The sequence below is a fragment of the Otolemur garnettii genome, unplaced genomic scaffold, assembly GCF_000181295.1.
Source record: "Otolemur garnettii isolate 467f Iridium unplaced genomic scaffold, OtoGar3 scaffold00047, whole genome shotgun sequence".
Classification (NCBI taxonomy): Eukaryota; Metazoa; Chordata; class Mammalia; order Primates; family Galagidae; genus Otolemur; species Otolemur garnettii.
In genome coordinates, this window is record NW_003852442.1 from 9,877,566 (window position 1) to 9,896,055 (window position 18,490).

General features: G+C 42.7%; 1 protein-coding gene across 2 annotated transcripts in view; it reads right to left on the reverse strand.

Annotated features, from left to right (window-relative positions):
• Window positions 1-4,228: 4,228 nt before the first annotated feature.
• HYDIN (HYDIN, axonemal central pair apparatus protein) overlaps window positions 4,229-18,490 on the reverse strand; it is a 304,707-nt gene continuing 290,445 nt past the window's right edge. For both annotated transcript variants that reach the window (XM_012806119.1, XM_003791377.2), the window contains 4 exons: window positions 17,933-18,083; window positions 15,510-15,740; window positions 6,418-6,642; window positions 4,229-4,927 (listed from right to left, as the gene is read on the reverse strand). In XM_012806119.1, the coding sequence (XP_012661573.1) occupies window positions 4,445-4,927; window positions 6,418-6,642; window positions 15,510-15,740; window positions 17,933-18,083 (1,090 nt within the window). In that variant the 3' untranslated portion in view covers window positions 4,229-4,444. The remainder of the gene's footprint in view (window positions 4,928-6,417; window positions 6,643-15,509; window positions 15,741-17,932; window positions 18,084-18,490) is intronic.

Below are 18,490 nucleotides of genomic sequence, written 5' to 3' on the forward strand. Positions count from 1 at the left end.
GTGGATTTGAGATGGATTTGAGAGCTATTCTCCTGCCTCCTTGCTCAGTGGTCTTACCATTAAATCTTTTCTGTTTTACAAAACCAGCAATTGATTTACTGTGCAAAGGCAGAAGGGATCTGAACCTGGGTGGTAACAATTCACTGAAGAAGTGTTTTCTTTCTCCAATATCTTGGAAAATGCCAACTAATAAAAGTTATTTGGTGCCTGTGGCTCAGTGAGTAGCGTGCTGGCCCCATATACGGAGGGTGGTGGGTTCAAACCTGGCTCCAGCCAAACTGCAACAAAAAAATAGCCGGGCATTGTGGTGGGTGTCTGTAGTCCCAGGTACTTGGGAGGCTGAGGCAAGAGAATCACCTAAGTCCAGGAACTGGAGGTTGCTGTGAGCTGTGACGTCACGGCACTCTACCGAGGGTGATAAAGTGAGACTCTGTCTCTCTTTAAAAAAAGTTATTTATGCATGATTGAATTGGCAATGGTGCTGAGAATAAAGCCCCAAAGCCACCCTTGCCTCTGTACATGCCCTCCTTCTCTGGTCCCTGTGGTCAACCCTGCACAGACCCTTCTAGACCAGGAGATAACTGACATGCCTGGCTGTACACTGGCTGTCATTTCATACTTAATATTTATCTGCATCTGTGTGGTGCCTGGTTGTTATTACAGAGCTTGTAATAGTTCTGTAACAACTATTAATAATAGTTATTATAAGCTATGTAAAAGTTACTGCATAACTCATAGCAAGGGGATGCTGGTGACATTGTAAGAAATTGTACCCAAGTCTTGAACTGGGTAAAGAAGTTTCACCAACAGCAATGTAATTTTAGCTTGAGTTTCATGGCAACATGGTTGAAGGGGTAAGAGGCATGGAGAGTCCTACGGTTGGGATTTTCTTGAGATTTTCCAGGCCCTCACTCATAGTATTGTCATCTCTGACTTGAGGCCACCAAAGAAGTGATTAGACTGAGCATGGCACATTCACCAAGGCCAGGGAGCCCCATTCTTATGGTCCTCTGTGCACACTGCTCCCTGGAGTCCTTCCCCACAGCCACCCTGAACATCACTGGCTAGAGGTCTTCTTGTTTGCTTTGCCAAGAATGGACTCTTTCAAATGTAACTTCCACAAGCTTATGTCAGAAGGCTTAACCCACCAAGCCTCTATCTGGCCTCTGGCCCCTACTTTGACATTCTACACTTGCGATAGGAAACTATTTTGTTATGGCTTTTTTGAGGCCAAAGAAGCATGGGAATTACCAAAAGGGAAAAAATGCACCTAATCTCAAGTCAGCCAGGAAGGGGGTTCTCGCAGGGGCAGGATCTGAGCTGGGTTCTCAGTCTCAGGGAGAAAGGGCTGCCTCCTTGCTCAGGGCCCAGGAAGATTTGGACTCTGGACTCTGGCATGGTAGGGTGCTAAGGTCTGGGGCAGGGGGAGTTGCCCCTGGCCACCTGAAGGCAGGCTACCAATGACACCACTTTGCTGGCATTGACACCAGGAAATGGCTGGTGTCATTTCCTTGTGTCACCAGAAGGGACATTGAGGGGAGGGCTAAATTTATCAGCTAGGTCATAAGCACAGTTCCTTTTTTTTTGAGACAGTCTCATTCTGTCACGATGGCATCACAGCTCACAGCAATCTCAAACTCTTGGGCTCAAGCAATCCTCTTGCCTCAGCCTCCCAAGTAGCTGCGACTATAGGCACCTGCTACAATATCCACTTAAGTTTTTTAATTTTTTTTTTAGTAGAGATGGAGTCTCACTCTTGCTCAAGCTGGTCTTGACCTCCTGAGCTCAAGCAATCCACCTGCCTCTGCCTCCCAGATTATAGGCATTATAATCTGCCTCCTAGGATTATAGGCATGAGCTACTGCGTCCAGCCATTAAGACTCTTGTCTTGGCTGTAATGAAGAGGGTTAGGGCTGTGGATTTGGCAACAAAGTTCTGCCTGTGACCTTAAAGTAGCCTCTCAACTGCAGGGTGTGGGCTTGGAGGGCTGTTAAAATTCAGCTCTGATTAGGCAGTTCTGGGCTGGGCCTGAGGTCCTGCCCTCTTAGCAAATTCCCAGGAGGTGATGCTGAGGCTTTAGAGCTGTGGTTTCACGGTCTGATCCTACAAACAGCAGCAAGAGCATCACCAGGAATTGGTTAGAAATGCAAATTCTTAAGCTCCACCCCAAACTTCCAAATTAGACTCTGTGTGGGTGGGGTCCAGCAATCAGGGTTTCGGTAGCAAGCCCTCCAGGGGATTCTGATAGAAAAATTTGAGAACCACTGCTTTTTACTCAGACTGTGTTCGCTAGTCCTAACACTTGCTTGTTGCTCTTGGCGTCCTCTCAGGTGGTTGCTTAGACTGTTGCAGTCTTTGGTTACTTAGCCACTGGGAAAATCTATCATCTAGTTCTTTGTTTTAATACCATTAGTGTTGTCTTCAGATCTCAACAGTGAGTTGTCTATTCAGTTGAGTTTTTCCCCTGTATCCATGGTCTCAACTGTGGAATGAACATGTTAAATGAAAAATTCTAGAAATAAACAATTGGTAAATTAAATTGCCTACCATTCTAAGTAGCATCAAGAAATCTTGCACCCATCCTGTTTCATCCTCCCCAAGACATGAATCACCCCATTGTCCAGGGTGCACATGCTGTGTACAATGCCCTGCCTGTAGTCATGGAGTGGCTGTCTTGTTTACCAGACCAACTGTCATGGGAAGTCCTGCTTGTGTTCAAGGAACCTTATTTCACTTAAAAATGGCCCCAAACACAAGAGCTGTGGTGCTGGTATATAACTATGCTTGTTCCATTTTATTAGTTGTTATTGTTGTTAACCTCTTTCTGTGTCCAAGTTATAAACTAAATTTTATGATAGGTATGTATGTACAGGACATACAGGTTCAACACTCTCCACCGTGTCCGGCAGCTATTGGAGGTCTTGTAACGTAACCCCCGAAGATGACAGTGGATTACTCTATAGATCTGAGTTTGCAAACATTCTAGAAAAAGCTGCATTTGGTACTAGGTGTCAGTCAGGTGTACCAGGCTGAGGGTTGTGAGAGGTACGAAGGTATGGAAGAGTCTCTATCCATCTAAAGTGCTTCCTAACAGATGCATTGCTGGGCTGCACCCCCAGTTACTGAGGCTGCAGTCCCTCAGTAGGTCTAGGGCAGGGACTGAGAATTTGAATTTTAATAAATACCAGGTGCTGCTGTGCTGGTCCAGGGGCCATTTGTGAGGCCTGATTCTTTACCGCATTCCTTCATGGTGGCCATCTTCTTTTGTGCCCCCTCCTTCTCTTGCAGGTGGATTGTGGGGGATCAGGGCTGGGGGCAGGTGCAGGCAGGGCACCCTTAGCCATAGGAGTACATCTAGTGAAACACATCCACTCCAGGGCCAGTCTTTAACAATCTTTATTTCAATAGGGGATGCTGAAACGGAAGTGGTGCTATTCATACACCCCAAAAGACCCGGGAAGAGGCTGCCGTGGAGGGGATGCGGGAGAAAGGCACTGGCTTAGACAGTTGTGCTTTAGGTACGTACACAGTAGGTGCAGTTTCAACATATCAAACTGGGTTGCGGTTCTTCCCCTAAAAGGGATTCCTGACTCAGCTGCAGCACAAGTAGCTGGATAGGCATTTGATGTGTGGAGCTGGTCCTCAGCATTGCTATGTATAAAGATGACCATGCCCCTCGCTAGACCAATTAAGTCAGAATTCAGCAAGGGGCTGGGCTCTGGGCAGACAGGTTGAGAATCACTGCCCTCCATCTGCCTGCTGTGGCCAGGACAGGGAGGGTGTGGGCAGCTGTGTCACCATTAGCCTTTCTCCAAGACCTTTCAGTAAGAACTTGCTGCGGGGAACAGCCAGGTGATTCAGAGCGGATGGAGCAAATGGCAAGGGAATAAGTCATGGGAGCATTCTTGGGTTGCCTTAATTTTATCTGTTCGTTGCTTTTAAAAATAGGTACTAATTTGGCTTTTATGTGAAAGCAGGATAAAATGCCCCATCAACACAGAGCCATATCCAAGGGCTCTTTAACCCATTATGGAATTTCAAAAGCAACCGCAGTGCCCAGCATCACGCACTGCTGAGTGCTGTGTGATAGAAGGTGATGAGTGTGACACCTATGTCTTCTTGTTAAAAATGGGGATTATTAAAAAGTACTTCAGCTTTGCAGATGTGCCAAGAAATAAAATTTAGGGAGCCACAAGGATCCAGTTCTCTAAAATACAGATCTGTTGTATGTAGCTATAATGTTTTAATATGGAGTAGACATTTCATATCTATCTTTGGAAACCACACAGATTGGAAATAAATGCCCTTATAACTGCATGGGGAGGATAAAACTGTCCCTTTAGAATTCTTATGTCTTTCCCTCTTCGTTGTCAGGCCAAGATTATGTGTGGCTCTTAATGCTGAGGAAATGGCTTTTGGCTGGTGCAGGTGACCCTGGTTACCACTAAGGGGTGATCCCCTTTAGGTAATAAACCCATTTGATCTCAGCCTCACTGCCTTCCTCGGGACGGCAGCTGACGATCAGCTTGGTCGTGATGGGGGTTTTGCTGCCCGATGGGTTTCCTTCAAAGTAGACGGAAATGTTGTTGCTCTTCTTGGGACGCACGGAGTCGGTGGCGCGGATGGAGAAGGCGGGGTTCTCCACAGCGAAGGTGAAGGTCACCATGTGAGTGAAGACATTCTTGAAGGGGATGATTATGTTGTACCCAGCTCGGATCAGGTAGGGACCCTGGGGCTTGGGGGGCAAAGCCATTCCGATGAGAGGGATGGTGTACTCCCCACCCATCAGCGATGACAGGATCAGGGTGCCCTTCGTCTCTCCCAGGTGGCTGGGCTCAAAGAAGACTTCCACGCTGACCTCGGTGCCTCCTTGGGCTCCCGGAGCTGCGTTAATGACCTTGTCCATGTGGAAATCTGAACAGTCGGTCTGAAGGGAACAAATGAAGTTGGCTCACACTGGATCCCCAGCGCGTACTAGGCGCTCAAGTCCCCACCGGGCCTCCTCTACTAGACATCAGGCAACCACGTCTGTGTGAGGCTGGGCAGGTGTAACTTCAGGGTGGGTGTTATCAATTATTATCCCTATTTTACCACAAAGAAATGGAGGCAAAGATGTTAACATGGGCACAGACACACAGCCGGCTCATAAGGCAGTTACTGAGGCCACTGCCCCAAAGTGGGCTCTTCCCTCCTTCCACGCACATGAGAGACTGAGTGTTCTGGCTCCCTGTGCATGGGTGGGGCTGGTTCTGGGCAACTGGGCATGGGCAGGAGAGACAGGTGTCACTTTCACAGTACAGCTTGGAGCTGCCACTTCAACACAGGGTCTTTCTTCCCTCTGGTTCTGTGACTGGGGACATGTAGGGGGTGTTTGCTTCTGAGCCAGGAGCCTGAGTGACTGAGACGAACAAAGTGTCCCATGGACCCTCACTGAATCGATGGCAGGTGTGAGAAATGAGCCTTTGTTTTAAACCCTGTGATACTGGGAAGTTCTAGCCTCCCCTGACTGATGTGATTGAGCGCCTCTGCCTCTGGACTCCACCATAAGACCCTCACCATTTCAGGGTATGCTGACCACCCAGCATAAGGGCTACATTTCCCAGCTGCCCTTGCTGATGGATGTGGGCCTGTGAAGTAGTTTTATTCAATGAAATACTAGAGGGAATGATGTGTGCAATGCCCTGTCCTTGCAGCTGGCTGGGAGATGAGTGTCATGGTCATGGTCTGCCATTGTGGCCTATGTGGACCACAGCAACTCCCTGTGGAGAGCAGAGCCTCAGGACAGAAAGTGTATGGGAACCAGACATCACGGAGCTGCCATTCCAGCTCACACTGCCTCTGCCCAGACTATTATTTAGAGGAATAAACTTCTGTATTGCTATTCTTTGGGTTTCTGTTTTACTAGTTATGCCTACATAACTGTAGTTATGCTATGAGAGCTAATGTATTTGGAACAGACTCTAGGAAAATTCTTACAGCAATCCTGTGAGCAATCCTATTATCCTTATTTACAGATCAGCTTCGAGAGCTTAAATAAATGATCCAAAGGAGAGTAAGTGATAAGGCAGGATTCAGCCGCTGTGTGTCTGAGCTCACAGCCTGTGCTCAGGACTGCTAAAGCACACTGTCTCCCTCTGTTGACCTCTGAGTTTGCTGTTAGAAGCCAAACTCCCCCTACTCCCCATACCAGCTAGTTAAGACAGAAAGTCTGAAAAGGAAGAATTCGGGCCTGGTACTATTTGTTTCTAGCGGAAGCTTCTGGGCTAGATTGAGGCCTCCAAGGCAGGGTCACCATGACAATGAAGCAACGACTTTCTCTGAGCTGGACATTTCTGGGCCAGCTGTGTCCTCCTCCCATTATATTAGAAGCCAGACTTCTGGCCAGGGGCAGGCAAAGGGAGAGGCAGGGGTGCTCACCCTGCAGAAGTATTCTGCCCTCTGCCGCGTATAATTGGTGAACTTTGCGAAGATGCTTTGGCTGCTGCCAAGAACCGTCTGGAAGTAGATGGGCTTTTCAGGAGGTGCTGGCAGGGCCTTCAAACTGAGCTCATACTGGTAGTAACCCAAATCACTGTTGTGCAAAGTTAGTTTCCCGAAGGTTTCTCCAGCTTTCAGGGGCTGGAATTCAAATGTGAACATGGCCTGAAAGAGAAGACAGAAGCCACCTTTGCTGAAAGTGCGACCCATCACCTGCCACCCAGTGTCCTTCATATAGGCAGAAAGCCTATATATAAGCCTTTAAATGGTTCCATTTTGTAAGGTAAGTTTGAAGTCTTTTGTGAGTTAGGAAGGAAAAATACCTGGATAGAATTCCATAAGCGGCTAAAGGTCTGGTCATATAATAAGTGGCGCTTGGCTGTATTGGGGGCAGGCCTGCAGGCAGGTACCTGTATATCTCAGGAATTTCCTGACTACTCCCTAAAGATAGATGACTGCCTCCAGATGTTCTGTTCAAGGTCAAATTTTGGATCTGCTTGACTCCCAGAATTTGATCCGTTTGAAATCCTGGAACTCTGGTTTTTATGGTTTGTTACTTCTAATTACTTAGCATAAGAAACAACTTTAGATAAGGTTAAAAGTGTTGTTATGTGTTATGCAGTAAACATCCTGATGCCAGGTGGCTAGGGCCTGGGTCTTTGAATTTTAGTCATTAGTCAATGATTAAGGATGTGTACATGTAGCACGGCCTGTTTAAGCTTTGGTAAAATAAAGTTAAGTTGCTACATGCCAGAGGGAGCGGGCAGCCTTCCTTATTCACTGACATTTCAATGCAGGCTTAACCCCTGTGGCACCGCACCATGCACCCCATTAACCGCAATATCTTCACAAGCAAATGCTCATACTGACCTCAAGCCTGAGGAGCCTCTGTTCTAACCAGCCCATTCTCCCTCCCCTGTATCTCTTCTAACTTTCTCTAGTCTAGATGTTTCCATAGTTGGGATTTCTAAGAAGCTAAAAACAGGCACTGGGCCCTCTCTTGAGAAGCACACTTCTGGAGGTGGGGCTGGGTGAAGGTCAAGCAGCTCCCTCTTTGCTCGTAGCCCCTCTCAGAACCACTCTGTGGATTCTGCCACCTCTTGGGGGAGGCTTTCTCCTTCCTCTGTTTCTACCCAGAGCAAAACAAAGTGAGAACCAAGAAACACTGCTTAAAATAGCAGAGCAAGGGGAAACAATTCAAATGTGTGAACAGTAGAAGACTGGTTAGATAGATTGCAGTTTTCTCACTTTGGTAGAATATTACATTCTATGTAGATACTAAAAGCATGAGGTAGAATGGTAATTATTGAAATGAGAGGTGCTGACGATACTGTAAATGGAAGAAAGGAGGTTCCAGAAATGTGTGTAAAGTCTGAGCTTATTTTTATGATGAAGAGTTATGTTTACATCTGTATAGAAAAGAGATTATAAGAATACATTATAACAAGATATCACCAGCAGTTATGTTAAGGTGGGGGAAATGGGACTGTGGGGACTTTGATTTTCTATTTCATGCACTTTTATATAGTTAAAATTTTGTTTTAATATGAGTAGGTTCTTAAAAAAATAACTAATTTTGCTTTTTGAAAAAATCAGAATAAAAAGAGGACATCATTGAAATTATAGATGGCTAACAGAAAAGAATACAATATAAAAAGTTGGATGATTTTTACCACAATTAATAAAATTAGATGAGATGGACAAATATATAAACAAATGTAACTTATAAAAACAGACCCAACAAGATATAGCAAATGTACATAGTCCTATAGCCATTACATATGTTTAATCAATAGTCAGAAAATTTCCCTTAAAGAAATTCCAGGATCATAAAGCTTTATTTGTAGGTTATATATGTATCAGACAATCAAGGATGAAAGAATTCTAGTACTCCACAAAGTTTTCCAGAGAAAAGACAAAGAGGGACCTTACCTCATAACCAGTATATACTTGATAACAAAATTCAACAAGAATAATAGGGGAAAGAAAAATCAGATGCAGTCTCCCTCCTAAACATAGGTATAAAATACCTAATAAAAATATCATCTACCTGAATCCATAATATAAAAAAATATTATATGATAAAGTTGGGTTTATTTCAGGAACGTAAAGTTGGTTTAAAATGAGAAAAATAAACCAATTGCTACATTGACAGATCAAAAAGAAAACAATCATATTAGCATCTCAATAGATATGGGGAAAGTATTTGATAAAACTCAATATCTATTTAGGTTATTTTTAAAAAGCTCTTAGCAAACTAGGAATAGAAAAGAACATCCTTAACTGATATAGTATATCTATAAGAACTTTAAAACAGGCACAATGCCCGTAAGCACTGTGGTTACAGCGCTAGCCACATACACCCAGGCCAGGGCCAGCTAAACAACAATGACAACTGCAACAAAAAATAGCTGGATGTTGTGGTGGGCACCTGTAATCCCAGATACTTGGGAGGCTGAGGCAAGAGAATTGCTTTAGCCCAAGAGTTTGAGGTTGCTGTGAGCTGTGATGACACGGCACTCTATCAAGGGCAAAATAGTGAGACTTTGTCTCAAACAAACAAAAAAAAGAACTTTAAAAGAAATAAAAAATGGTAAAACTCCAAATACTTTTCTTTTAACATCAGGAACAAGAGAGAGATACTCTCTAGCACTATTCTATTTGACATTGTTTGGGAGATGCTACATAGTGTTATAAAACATGAAAAGGAAATTAAAGAAAAATGTTTAGAAGGGAGATAACAAACTGTGATTATTTAGCAATGACATGATTGCACATGTATAAAATTCAAAAATCTGTAGTTAAAATTATTATTAATAAGTGAATTTTAGAAGATAGTTGAGTATAAAATCAATATACGTCAATTATATTTCTAATTTTTTTTTTTTTTAGAGACAGACTCTCACTTTATGGCCCTCACTAGAGTGCTGTGGCAGCATCACAGCTCACAACAACCTCCAACTCCTGGGCTGAGGCAATTCTCTTGCTTCAGCCTCCGAAGGAGCTCAGACTACAGGCAACTGCCACAATGCCTGGCTTTATTTTTTTGTTACAGTTTGACCAAGGCTGGGTTTAAACCCACCACCTTCCGTATATGGGGCTGGCACCCTACTCACTGAGCAACAGGTGCTGCCTCAATTATATTTCTAGATGCAACAAATAGAAAATGAAATCAAAATAAGATGCCATGATATATAAAATCTGACAAAATATCAGTAGCTTCTATGTAGAAAACCACAAAACAGTATCGAGAGAAATTTAACAATACGTATGTTAGTGGAGATTTGCTAATGGATCGGAAATCTCAGTACTGTGAAGACTTGAATTCATGCTATCATACATAGGTTCAAAATGGCCCAATAAGCCCCACCTCTGGGTATTCACAGCTGGGTTGCAGTCTTTTCCCACTTTGTACCAGGGTTGGTCTCTTAGCATATGGTAGGAGAGCTAGCATATCATTTCCAAGATTAAATGGTAAAAGACTATGGCTTTTGTTCCATGCACTCTCTTTCTCTAGGCCTCTCGCTCTAGGGGAAGTGAGCCACCATATTGAAAACAGCTCCTGGGAAAGGCCCACGTGGTGGGAACTGAAGCCTCCTATCCATAGGCAGCAGAGAGCTAAGGCTTTTCCAGTGAGCACATGAGTGAGTTTGGAAGCAGATTATCTAGCCTCGATCCTGCCTCCCTCCAACTTCATGAGTGACTCTGAGCCAAAATCACCTGGCCAGGGTGTTACTCTTGAATCCTGAGCCTCGGAAACGGTGCAGGTAGCAAATGTTTATTGTTTTAAGTTGCTAAGTTTTGGGCAATTTATTATGGATCAATAGAAAATGAATATGTAGCATATTCCTAAAATAATTTATAGATTCAATATAATCTCAATCAAAATCCCACATACTGTTCTTGTTTTCTTTCTTTTTTTTTTTTGAGGAACTTGACAAGCTCATTTCAAAATTTATATGGAAATGCAATGGGCCCAGAATAGCCAAGATACTCTTCCAGAATGCTATTAAGTTTTAGTGTAAGGTTCGAGTGATTATTTGCTTTACCAGATATCAAATCTTACTGTAAGTCTATAGTAATTAGGATGCTGTGGTATTCATACAAGCCCAGAAATTGGATCATTATTATATAGTAGAAAAGCTAGAACAGACCCATGCATATATATGAACTTAATTTATTTCACAAATGGCCAGGCAGAACAGCAGGGAAAAGATGGTCTTTTAAGTGAAAACAGTTTGAGATGATTTATATCCACTTGGGAAAAAAAGGAAAATGTATTCCTACTCACATCATATGTAAAAAACAATCCCAAGTTTTGGGCAAGATGATAGTAGCAGTATAGTTTGGAGTCTCCCCAAATTCCCCCACAAAACACACAGATCAGCAAGATTAACACCAAGAACAACACCAAGAAGCCATGGCTAATATCCATAATAAAACTAAGTGCAAAGGCAACCCCTAGGACCCCCATACATGAGTGGATAGGGCTAAATACTAGCAGCTATGAGACTGGTGAGGTATCAGCCACCAATTGGGAAGAAGCAGAGCAGGGCAAAGGAACACCAGCTCTGAGGGCCAGAGGACCCAGAAATCACCTCTGGACTGAGGGGTCCCCCTCAACCTGGAAAACTTGATAGGACAGTCTGACAACAGGAGCCTGATAGAGGGGTGATTTCATGCTCTAGCTTATTGCTAGTTGCAAACTATCACAACAAGATTAGCCAATGTGGGGCAGTATAGGTCATGTGAGCGCTCAAAATCAAATGACTAAAATTCTCTTAACAAAATCCTTCCATGTAAACATAAAAGAGGTAAAGTCTCCATCTTTTTTTTACAACTGCATAATATTCCATGGTATAGATATACCACCATTTGTTAATCCATTCATGGGTTGATGGGTTACCTCTTTTATGTTTAAATGGATGGATCTGGAATATATTTTTCATAGTAAAGTATTTCAAGAATGGAAGAAAAAGTATCCAGTGTACTCAGTACTATTATGAAACCAGTACTATTATGAAACCAATTCAATCACCCACACTTTCATACGAATGATAAAACACAACCATAGCCCAGAATGAAGGAGGAAAGAGGAGGGTGAGGGCAGGGGAGGGGGGAGGCTGGCTTGAGGGAGGGTAATTGGTGGGACCTCACTTACTGTGCTTATTGCAAGGTATATCTATTTCATAAGAATAATATGTGGGATTTTCAACTCTATTAAGAGTAGAGTATAAATGTCTTAACACAACAATTAAGTGAGGTAAAGGCTATGTTAACCAGTTTGATGTAAGCATTCCAAATTGTATATAAAATCAGCATGTTGTACTCCATAAATGCAGTAATGTACATAGTTATGATTTAATAAAAAAAAAAATTCTTCACAGAGCAGCACCTGTAGCTCAATGGGCAGGGCGCCAGCCCTATATACTGAGGGTGACAGGTTTGAACCTGGCCCTGGCCAGCTAAAACAGCAGTGGCAACTGCAACAAAAATAGCTGGGTGTTGTGGCGGGCATCTGTAGCCCCAGCAACTCAGGAGGCTGAGGCAAGAGAATTGCCCTAGCCCAAGAACTGGACGTTGCTGTGAGCTGTGATGCCACAGAACTCTACTGATGGTGACAAAATGAGACTCCATCTCAAAAAAAAATTATTCACAAAGAGAAATCTATTTAACAATAATAGAGATGGGAAGGCTCAAGGAAAGATAAGGCTTAGACAAAAATGGGGATGAGAGCAGAGAAAGCAAATCTTAAAAGTATTATGTAAGGCTGTATTTGAACAAAAATTCTTTTGCAGTAACAAGAGGAGAGGCTTAGATACATGGGCCACATTCTCCTTCTAAGAGCCTAGAGAAACCTCACATGAACAACAGAAAAGGAGTATGGTAGAATTATATATAAAGTTATTATTTTAAAAGAGTAAGTGATGAGCTTTGGGAAAAAAAATAATAAGTTAATTGATGACTCTATACTGAACCTCAGAGTCAAAGCATTCTATAATAGACATACTCTAATTTGACAATGCAAATGTTACTTTCTTTGCATTATTATTATTATTGCTTAATATTTCATTGCAGCAATCATCTGATTTCTTTTATGAATGTATTTATCTTCATTCATACTTTACGAGGTTTTCTTTTTCTAGTCCTTATCTTAAACATTGTTATTGTTGTTCAATTTTAAGTCTTTTTGATTTTGTGAAGGCAAAAAGTGGAAACATAGCAAACACATGTATGTGTAAAAATAAAATAAAAATAAAATAAAAAGTAAGTGATCAGCAGAATAACCATAAAGACATACCACCAAGAAATATCTATGAAATAAAAGAGAAAAGGAAAACATGGAATGGTTTGGATGAAGAGAAAGCACATGATAGTATATAGTATGAACCTGAGCATTTCAGTGTTTATATTAAATGTAAATGGTACAAATATTCCAGTTATAGGTAAAGACTACCATACTGGATTAAGAAATCAAGTTTATCTCATCTGTATACTCTTTATAGGAAACATCTAAATTGTAAGGAGATAAAAAGGTAGAAAATATGATGATAAAAGAATATACTATGCAGAACTAACCAGAAGAAAGCTGAGTTAACATTATACAAAATAGACCGTAGGGCAAAAACAATATGAGAGACAAAGAGAATCACTTCATAATAAAAATAGTTTCCAAACAATTTTTTCCTAATAAAACACATTGTGATTTTTTCTTTTTATTTTTTAGAGACAATGTCTAGCTCTGTCACCCAGGCTGGAATGTAGTTCCACCATTCTAGTATACCATAGATGACTGTAGCCTTGAACTCTTGGGGTCAAGCAATCCTCACTTTTCAGCCTCCTGGGTAGCTGGGACTAGAGGCATGAGCCACAGCCCCTGGCTATGTAATTTTTGCTTTTACTAAAAACAACTTCAAAGTATATAAAGCAAATCATGACAAACTACAGAGAGAAACCCATAATTATAGTGGTGTGCTTTAATGTACTCTCTTAAAAAGCTGATAAACTTATCAGTAAGCTGATAAATTTATCAGTAAGGATATGGAAAACTGAACTCCCAAATGGCAAATGTATTCTTTTAAAAAATATGTAGAGGTTTTGAAAAATGAAAAAAGGACCACACACTGGGCCATAAAAGCATAAAAGTCTAACCAAATTCTAGAAGACAGAAATAACATGGAATATGATCTCTGACAACAAAGGACGTTTTAAAAAATAACTAGAAAAATCCACATATATTTGGAAATTAAGAAACTCTCATGCTTTAAAAAAGGGCTGTAGTAAAAACAGAAACTCTTCTAATAAACATTAGTAAAGAAGAAGTAATAATCATGAAAGTTAGAACATTTTCAACTGAATAATAAAAACTATAATCAAAATTCATTTTATACTGCTAAAGCAGTATTGATAATTTTAAATGTTAGAAAATCAAGACCAGATGGGAAAATACTAAGCATTCAACTTAGAAATTAGGTAAAGTGCCAGTAACCCAAAGGGAGCAGAAAGAAGGAAATAAAGGTAAGAGAGAAAATCAAGTAACTAGAACACAACCATACAATAGACTACCGACGAAGCCAAAAGATGCTTTTTTGAAGAAAATATCTGGTAGAAGTGACCAAGAAACAGAAATAAAAGGCATAATAACCAGTATTAGAGATAAAAAAGGAATGCCATGTCAAAAGGTAATAAGATATTAACAACTATACTAATATTTTAAATTTATGGATGAAACAGACATGCTCTTATTACTGACTCAAGAAGAAACAGGAAATCTAAGTAGTTCAATAACCCAATAAAGGAATTAAATAGTAGTGGTCCATTAGTAGACAATCTTCCCTCCCCTGACAAAAAAAATCCCACTTGGCCTGGGTGATTTCATCTGTGAGTACAAGGAAGACATGACTTCAATCTTTCTAAAAATTCTTTCACAGAATCCAGAAAGGGACAAAATGTCTGGCTCTTTTTCTATGGCCAGCAAAACTGATACCCAAACTGGACAAAGATAGTATGAGAAAAGAAAATGGTGGTCCACTTTCACTCATGATTACCGATACAGATATCCTACATGAAATATTACCCAACTGAAATCACTTTGTTTGATAAAAGGGAAATGAAGATCACAAGGAATGATCAATTAATCTAGAGTTTATCGGGTTAGTAAATCTTAAAAAATCTTACAATACTAGCGCAGACCAGGAACTCTCATCTCTGATGGGCAATTACTGTACCTGCAGAAGTGAAAGGTGTGCACACCCTATGACCTGCTGTTCTACTCCTAGGTATTCCTATTGTGGAAAAACACACGGCCACGCACATTAGAAGAACACATGTTCAGTAAGATCCACAGCAGTATTTTTCAGGCTAGTGAAACACTGAAACCACTACAACTGTCTGGCCACAGCAGAATGGACGTCAAAACTGAGAGAGTCAGACAATGGGACATTTTACAGCAACAAGGTGAATGAACCTCAGTGGCAGGCAACATGGATGGCGGGCACGATCACAATAGTGAGCGAAAGAAGGGGATTTATATAGTACGATATCCTTTACATAAAGTATTAGATAGTATGCTTTCTTTTACGTAGAGAAAGAATGTCTTCCCAACCACTGCCAAAGGTTTCTCGGGCATCCTCTTTGAACTAGTCTAAAGAAGCAAAGATATACATGAGCATGCACCTGTGTGTGGATGTGAGCGAGAGATGTTGATATGCTATCATGTGCCAGGCTTTCCTTTTCACCACATATATTCCATGCTACTTTTATAATTAGCAAAGAGAAAGGAAACTATCTCTAGTTTGAAGAAAGCAAACACATGGTAGAATAGAGAGCAGGTTCATAATAAAGGAGCCCATTGTACTCCTACGAACCACAGCTAAGGGCCCCAGTTCTTATGATACGAACTGGGGGTGACTGTCTCCTGCCTTCCTGACCACTGCCAGGGCTGGCCCACCCTGGGAACATGCATTCAGAGGCCCCGTGGGCAGAAGCCACTGTCACGGCCCTCAGGGGAACCCCGGCAGTCAGGGCTGTACCTCGGAGTTGGCGGGCACTGCAAACTGGATGGGCAGGCTGATGTCCGGCACCCTGCACTCTGTGGCGAAGGTCACCGAGTATGGCAGGGGGTTCTCCACCTTGATGGAGGCTGATGTATTCTGCCGGACTGGGGTCACCATTTCGATGGTTTTGATGATGCCTGAAGGGATGACCTTGAAAGTCACCGTGTAGAACAAGAACTCACCGGTTGCCTCATTTCGAAAGATCACCTGTATTTACAGGAGGGAGGGAGGGAGGAAGGAGAGCAGAGCAGGGGTTAGCCGAGGGTCCTCTCACTTTTCCAGGAGCTCCTTCTTTTTGTTGGCACCACCCGGGTACATGAAGCACAGGTGTCATGCTGGCATGGCCCTTCCAGCCTATCTGGGTCCCTTGAGCCTTTCTACTTAGATATCTTGTTTGGCTCCCTCTAGGTGAGAGATTATTTGGTAGCCTGGGCTTGCTTGAGAGGAGGCCAGAGCAGCTCTGCCCAGCACCAACAGCTGCTGGCCCTGGAATAAGCAAGGCCTCTGGAGGTTCAAGCTGTAGTGGGCTTTACTCCTATTCCTGCTGTTGCTGGAATAGTTAGTTAACAACCACCACACCGATGACAGCATCTGGTGCTCAATGTAATGGATGATTACTGTGTGCCGGGCACCAGGTGTACTTATTCACGCAATGTATAGGCACTGTTACTATGCCACCACCTTTTCTTTTTAAGAGGTGAGGAAACTGAGGCTTATCAAAGTCAAGTATCTTGCCCAAGGTCACATGCAAAGAAATGTCAGAACCAGGATTTGAATATAGGTAGGTTTGACTCCAGACTTCACATTGCTACACTGTACTGCAGCTGACTTGCTGATGTGCAGCTCACCTTTTCAGTTCTTTTCCCTGGTGACTGATGATGTTGAGCACTATCTTGTGTCCTTATTGGTCACTCACATAGTCACTCTTGTGAAATGTCTATGCTGTTTTTAATACATTGGGTTGTTTATCTTATTATTGTTAGGTGGTATTAGTTCTTTATAAAGTCTGGCTTTTTACTTTCTTTTTTTTGAGATAGAGTCTCACTTGGTCACCCTTGGTAGAGTGCTGTGTCATCTTAGCTCACAGCAACCTCAAACTCTTGGGTTCAAGTGTTTCTCTTGCCTCAGCCTCCTACGTAACTGAGACTACAGGCACCTGCCACAGTGCCTGGCTATTTTTAGAGATGGAGTCTCTCTTTTGCTCAGGTTGGTCTCAAACTCATGAGCTCAGACAATCCACCTGCCTTGGCCTCCCATGTGCTGGGATTATAGGACTGAGCCACTATGCCCAGCCCTGGCTTTTTATTTTCAACCTCTTTGTGTCATTAAATTTTTTTTTTTTTTTTTTGAGACAGAGCCTCAAGCCGTTGCCCTGGGTAGAGTGCTGTGGCATTACAGCTTTTAGCAACCTCCAGCTCCTGGGCTCAAGTGATTCTCCTCCCTCTGCCTCTCAAGTAGCTGGGACCACAGGCGCCCGCCACAACGCCTGGCGCAGCCATCGTTGTTGTTTGGTGGGCCCAGGCTGGATTTGAACCCGCCAGCTCAGGTGTATGTGGCTGGCATCTTAGCCACTTGAGCCACAGGCGCTGAGCCTGTGTCATTAAATTTAAAGTGCTTCTGGGTTGGGAATTGTGGCTCACACCTATAATCCTAGCACTCTGGGAGGCTGAGGGGGGAGGATCACTTGGGCTCAGGAGTTCAAGACCAGCCTGAACAAGACTGAGATCCTGTCTCTACTAAAAAATAGAAAAAAAAATATATGGGTGTTGTGGTGGGCACCTGTAGTCCCAGCTACTCAGGAAGCTGAGGCATGAGGATCTCTTTAGCCTGAGAGTTTGAGGTTGCTGTGAGCTATGATGATGCCAGGGCACTGTACCCAAGGGCAGAAGAATGAGACTCTGTCTCAAAAAAAAAGTGCTTCTGACACGCTTTGTCTTTTGATTGTAGTGTTTAGTGTTTAACATAAAACTAATTACATCTTTAAATGAATAACTCTCCAATATTATCTTCAGCCCTGACCTCTCCCCTATGAGCTACAGGTCCATACATACGCCTTTTCTTCAAAGCACTTATCTCATTTGGTAATTAGACATTCACAGGGCAATTATTTGAGCAACTGCATCTCTCTCCATGAGACTGTGTGCTCCATGAGAACAGAGACTGTGTCTGCTTTTGCTCATTACTATGTCACCAGCCCTTAGTATAGGACATGGTGTGTTTGCTCAGTAGGTGCTTGTTGAACCAATGAATGAATCTGGCAAAATAGCTTATGTGCAAAAGATCCTGCGGTGCCTTGGAGCAATGAGAGATTGGGAGGTCACTTTTATTTCCTAACACCAGGATCAACCTCAGGTTCGAACTTCCAGAGTGCCAGGGCACTGCCTTCAATATGTAGATACCTTTGCAGAGTATATTCCCTCCTTGTAAGAAAAGAAATTCAGCTTGTAGTCTTTCTTGGAGCCAGACAGGACATCAATGTAATCAAGGCCCTTCACAGTGACGCTTAGGTCTGGCTTCTCTGGTTTCAGCATTTCCACAATGACTCGGAATCTGGGGCAGCACAGGAGCATGTGGAGAGAGGAGAGAGAAAATGAGGCCCTTTACCCAAAGGACGGAAGGGCAAGTGCTATATCTGCTCGTGATGTTATGGAATGTGCATGGGTCCAGGGTTCTAGTAACTACTGACCACTTCTTATGTGTCAGGTACTAAATGGGTGCTCTGCATATGTAATAGCCACTTAATCCTCGAAATAGCCATAGGTGGTACATGTCACTATCAGCTTAGTGGAAACTAAGTGGAAACAGAGGCCAAAAAAGGGAAGAGAACATGCTCGGGAAACGTAACAAGTTCCTGGCAGAACCAGGATTCAGCCTTGCGTCTGGGCCTTTACCTACTGATGTAAGCAGGTGGCCTTCAGTATGGTGCACCTTGTCTCCCAGTCTTTGGTTCCTTCTCT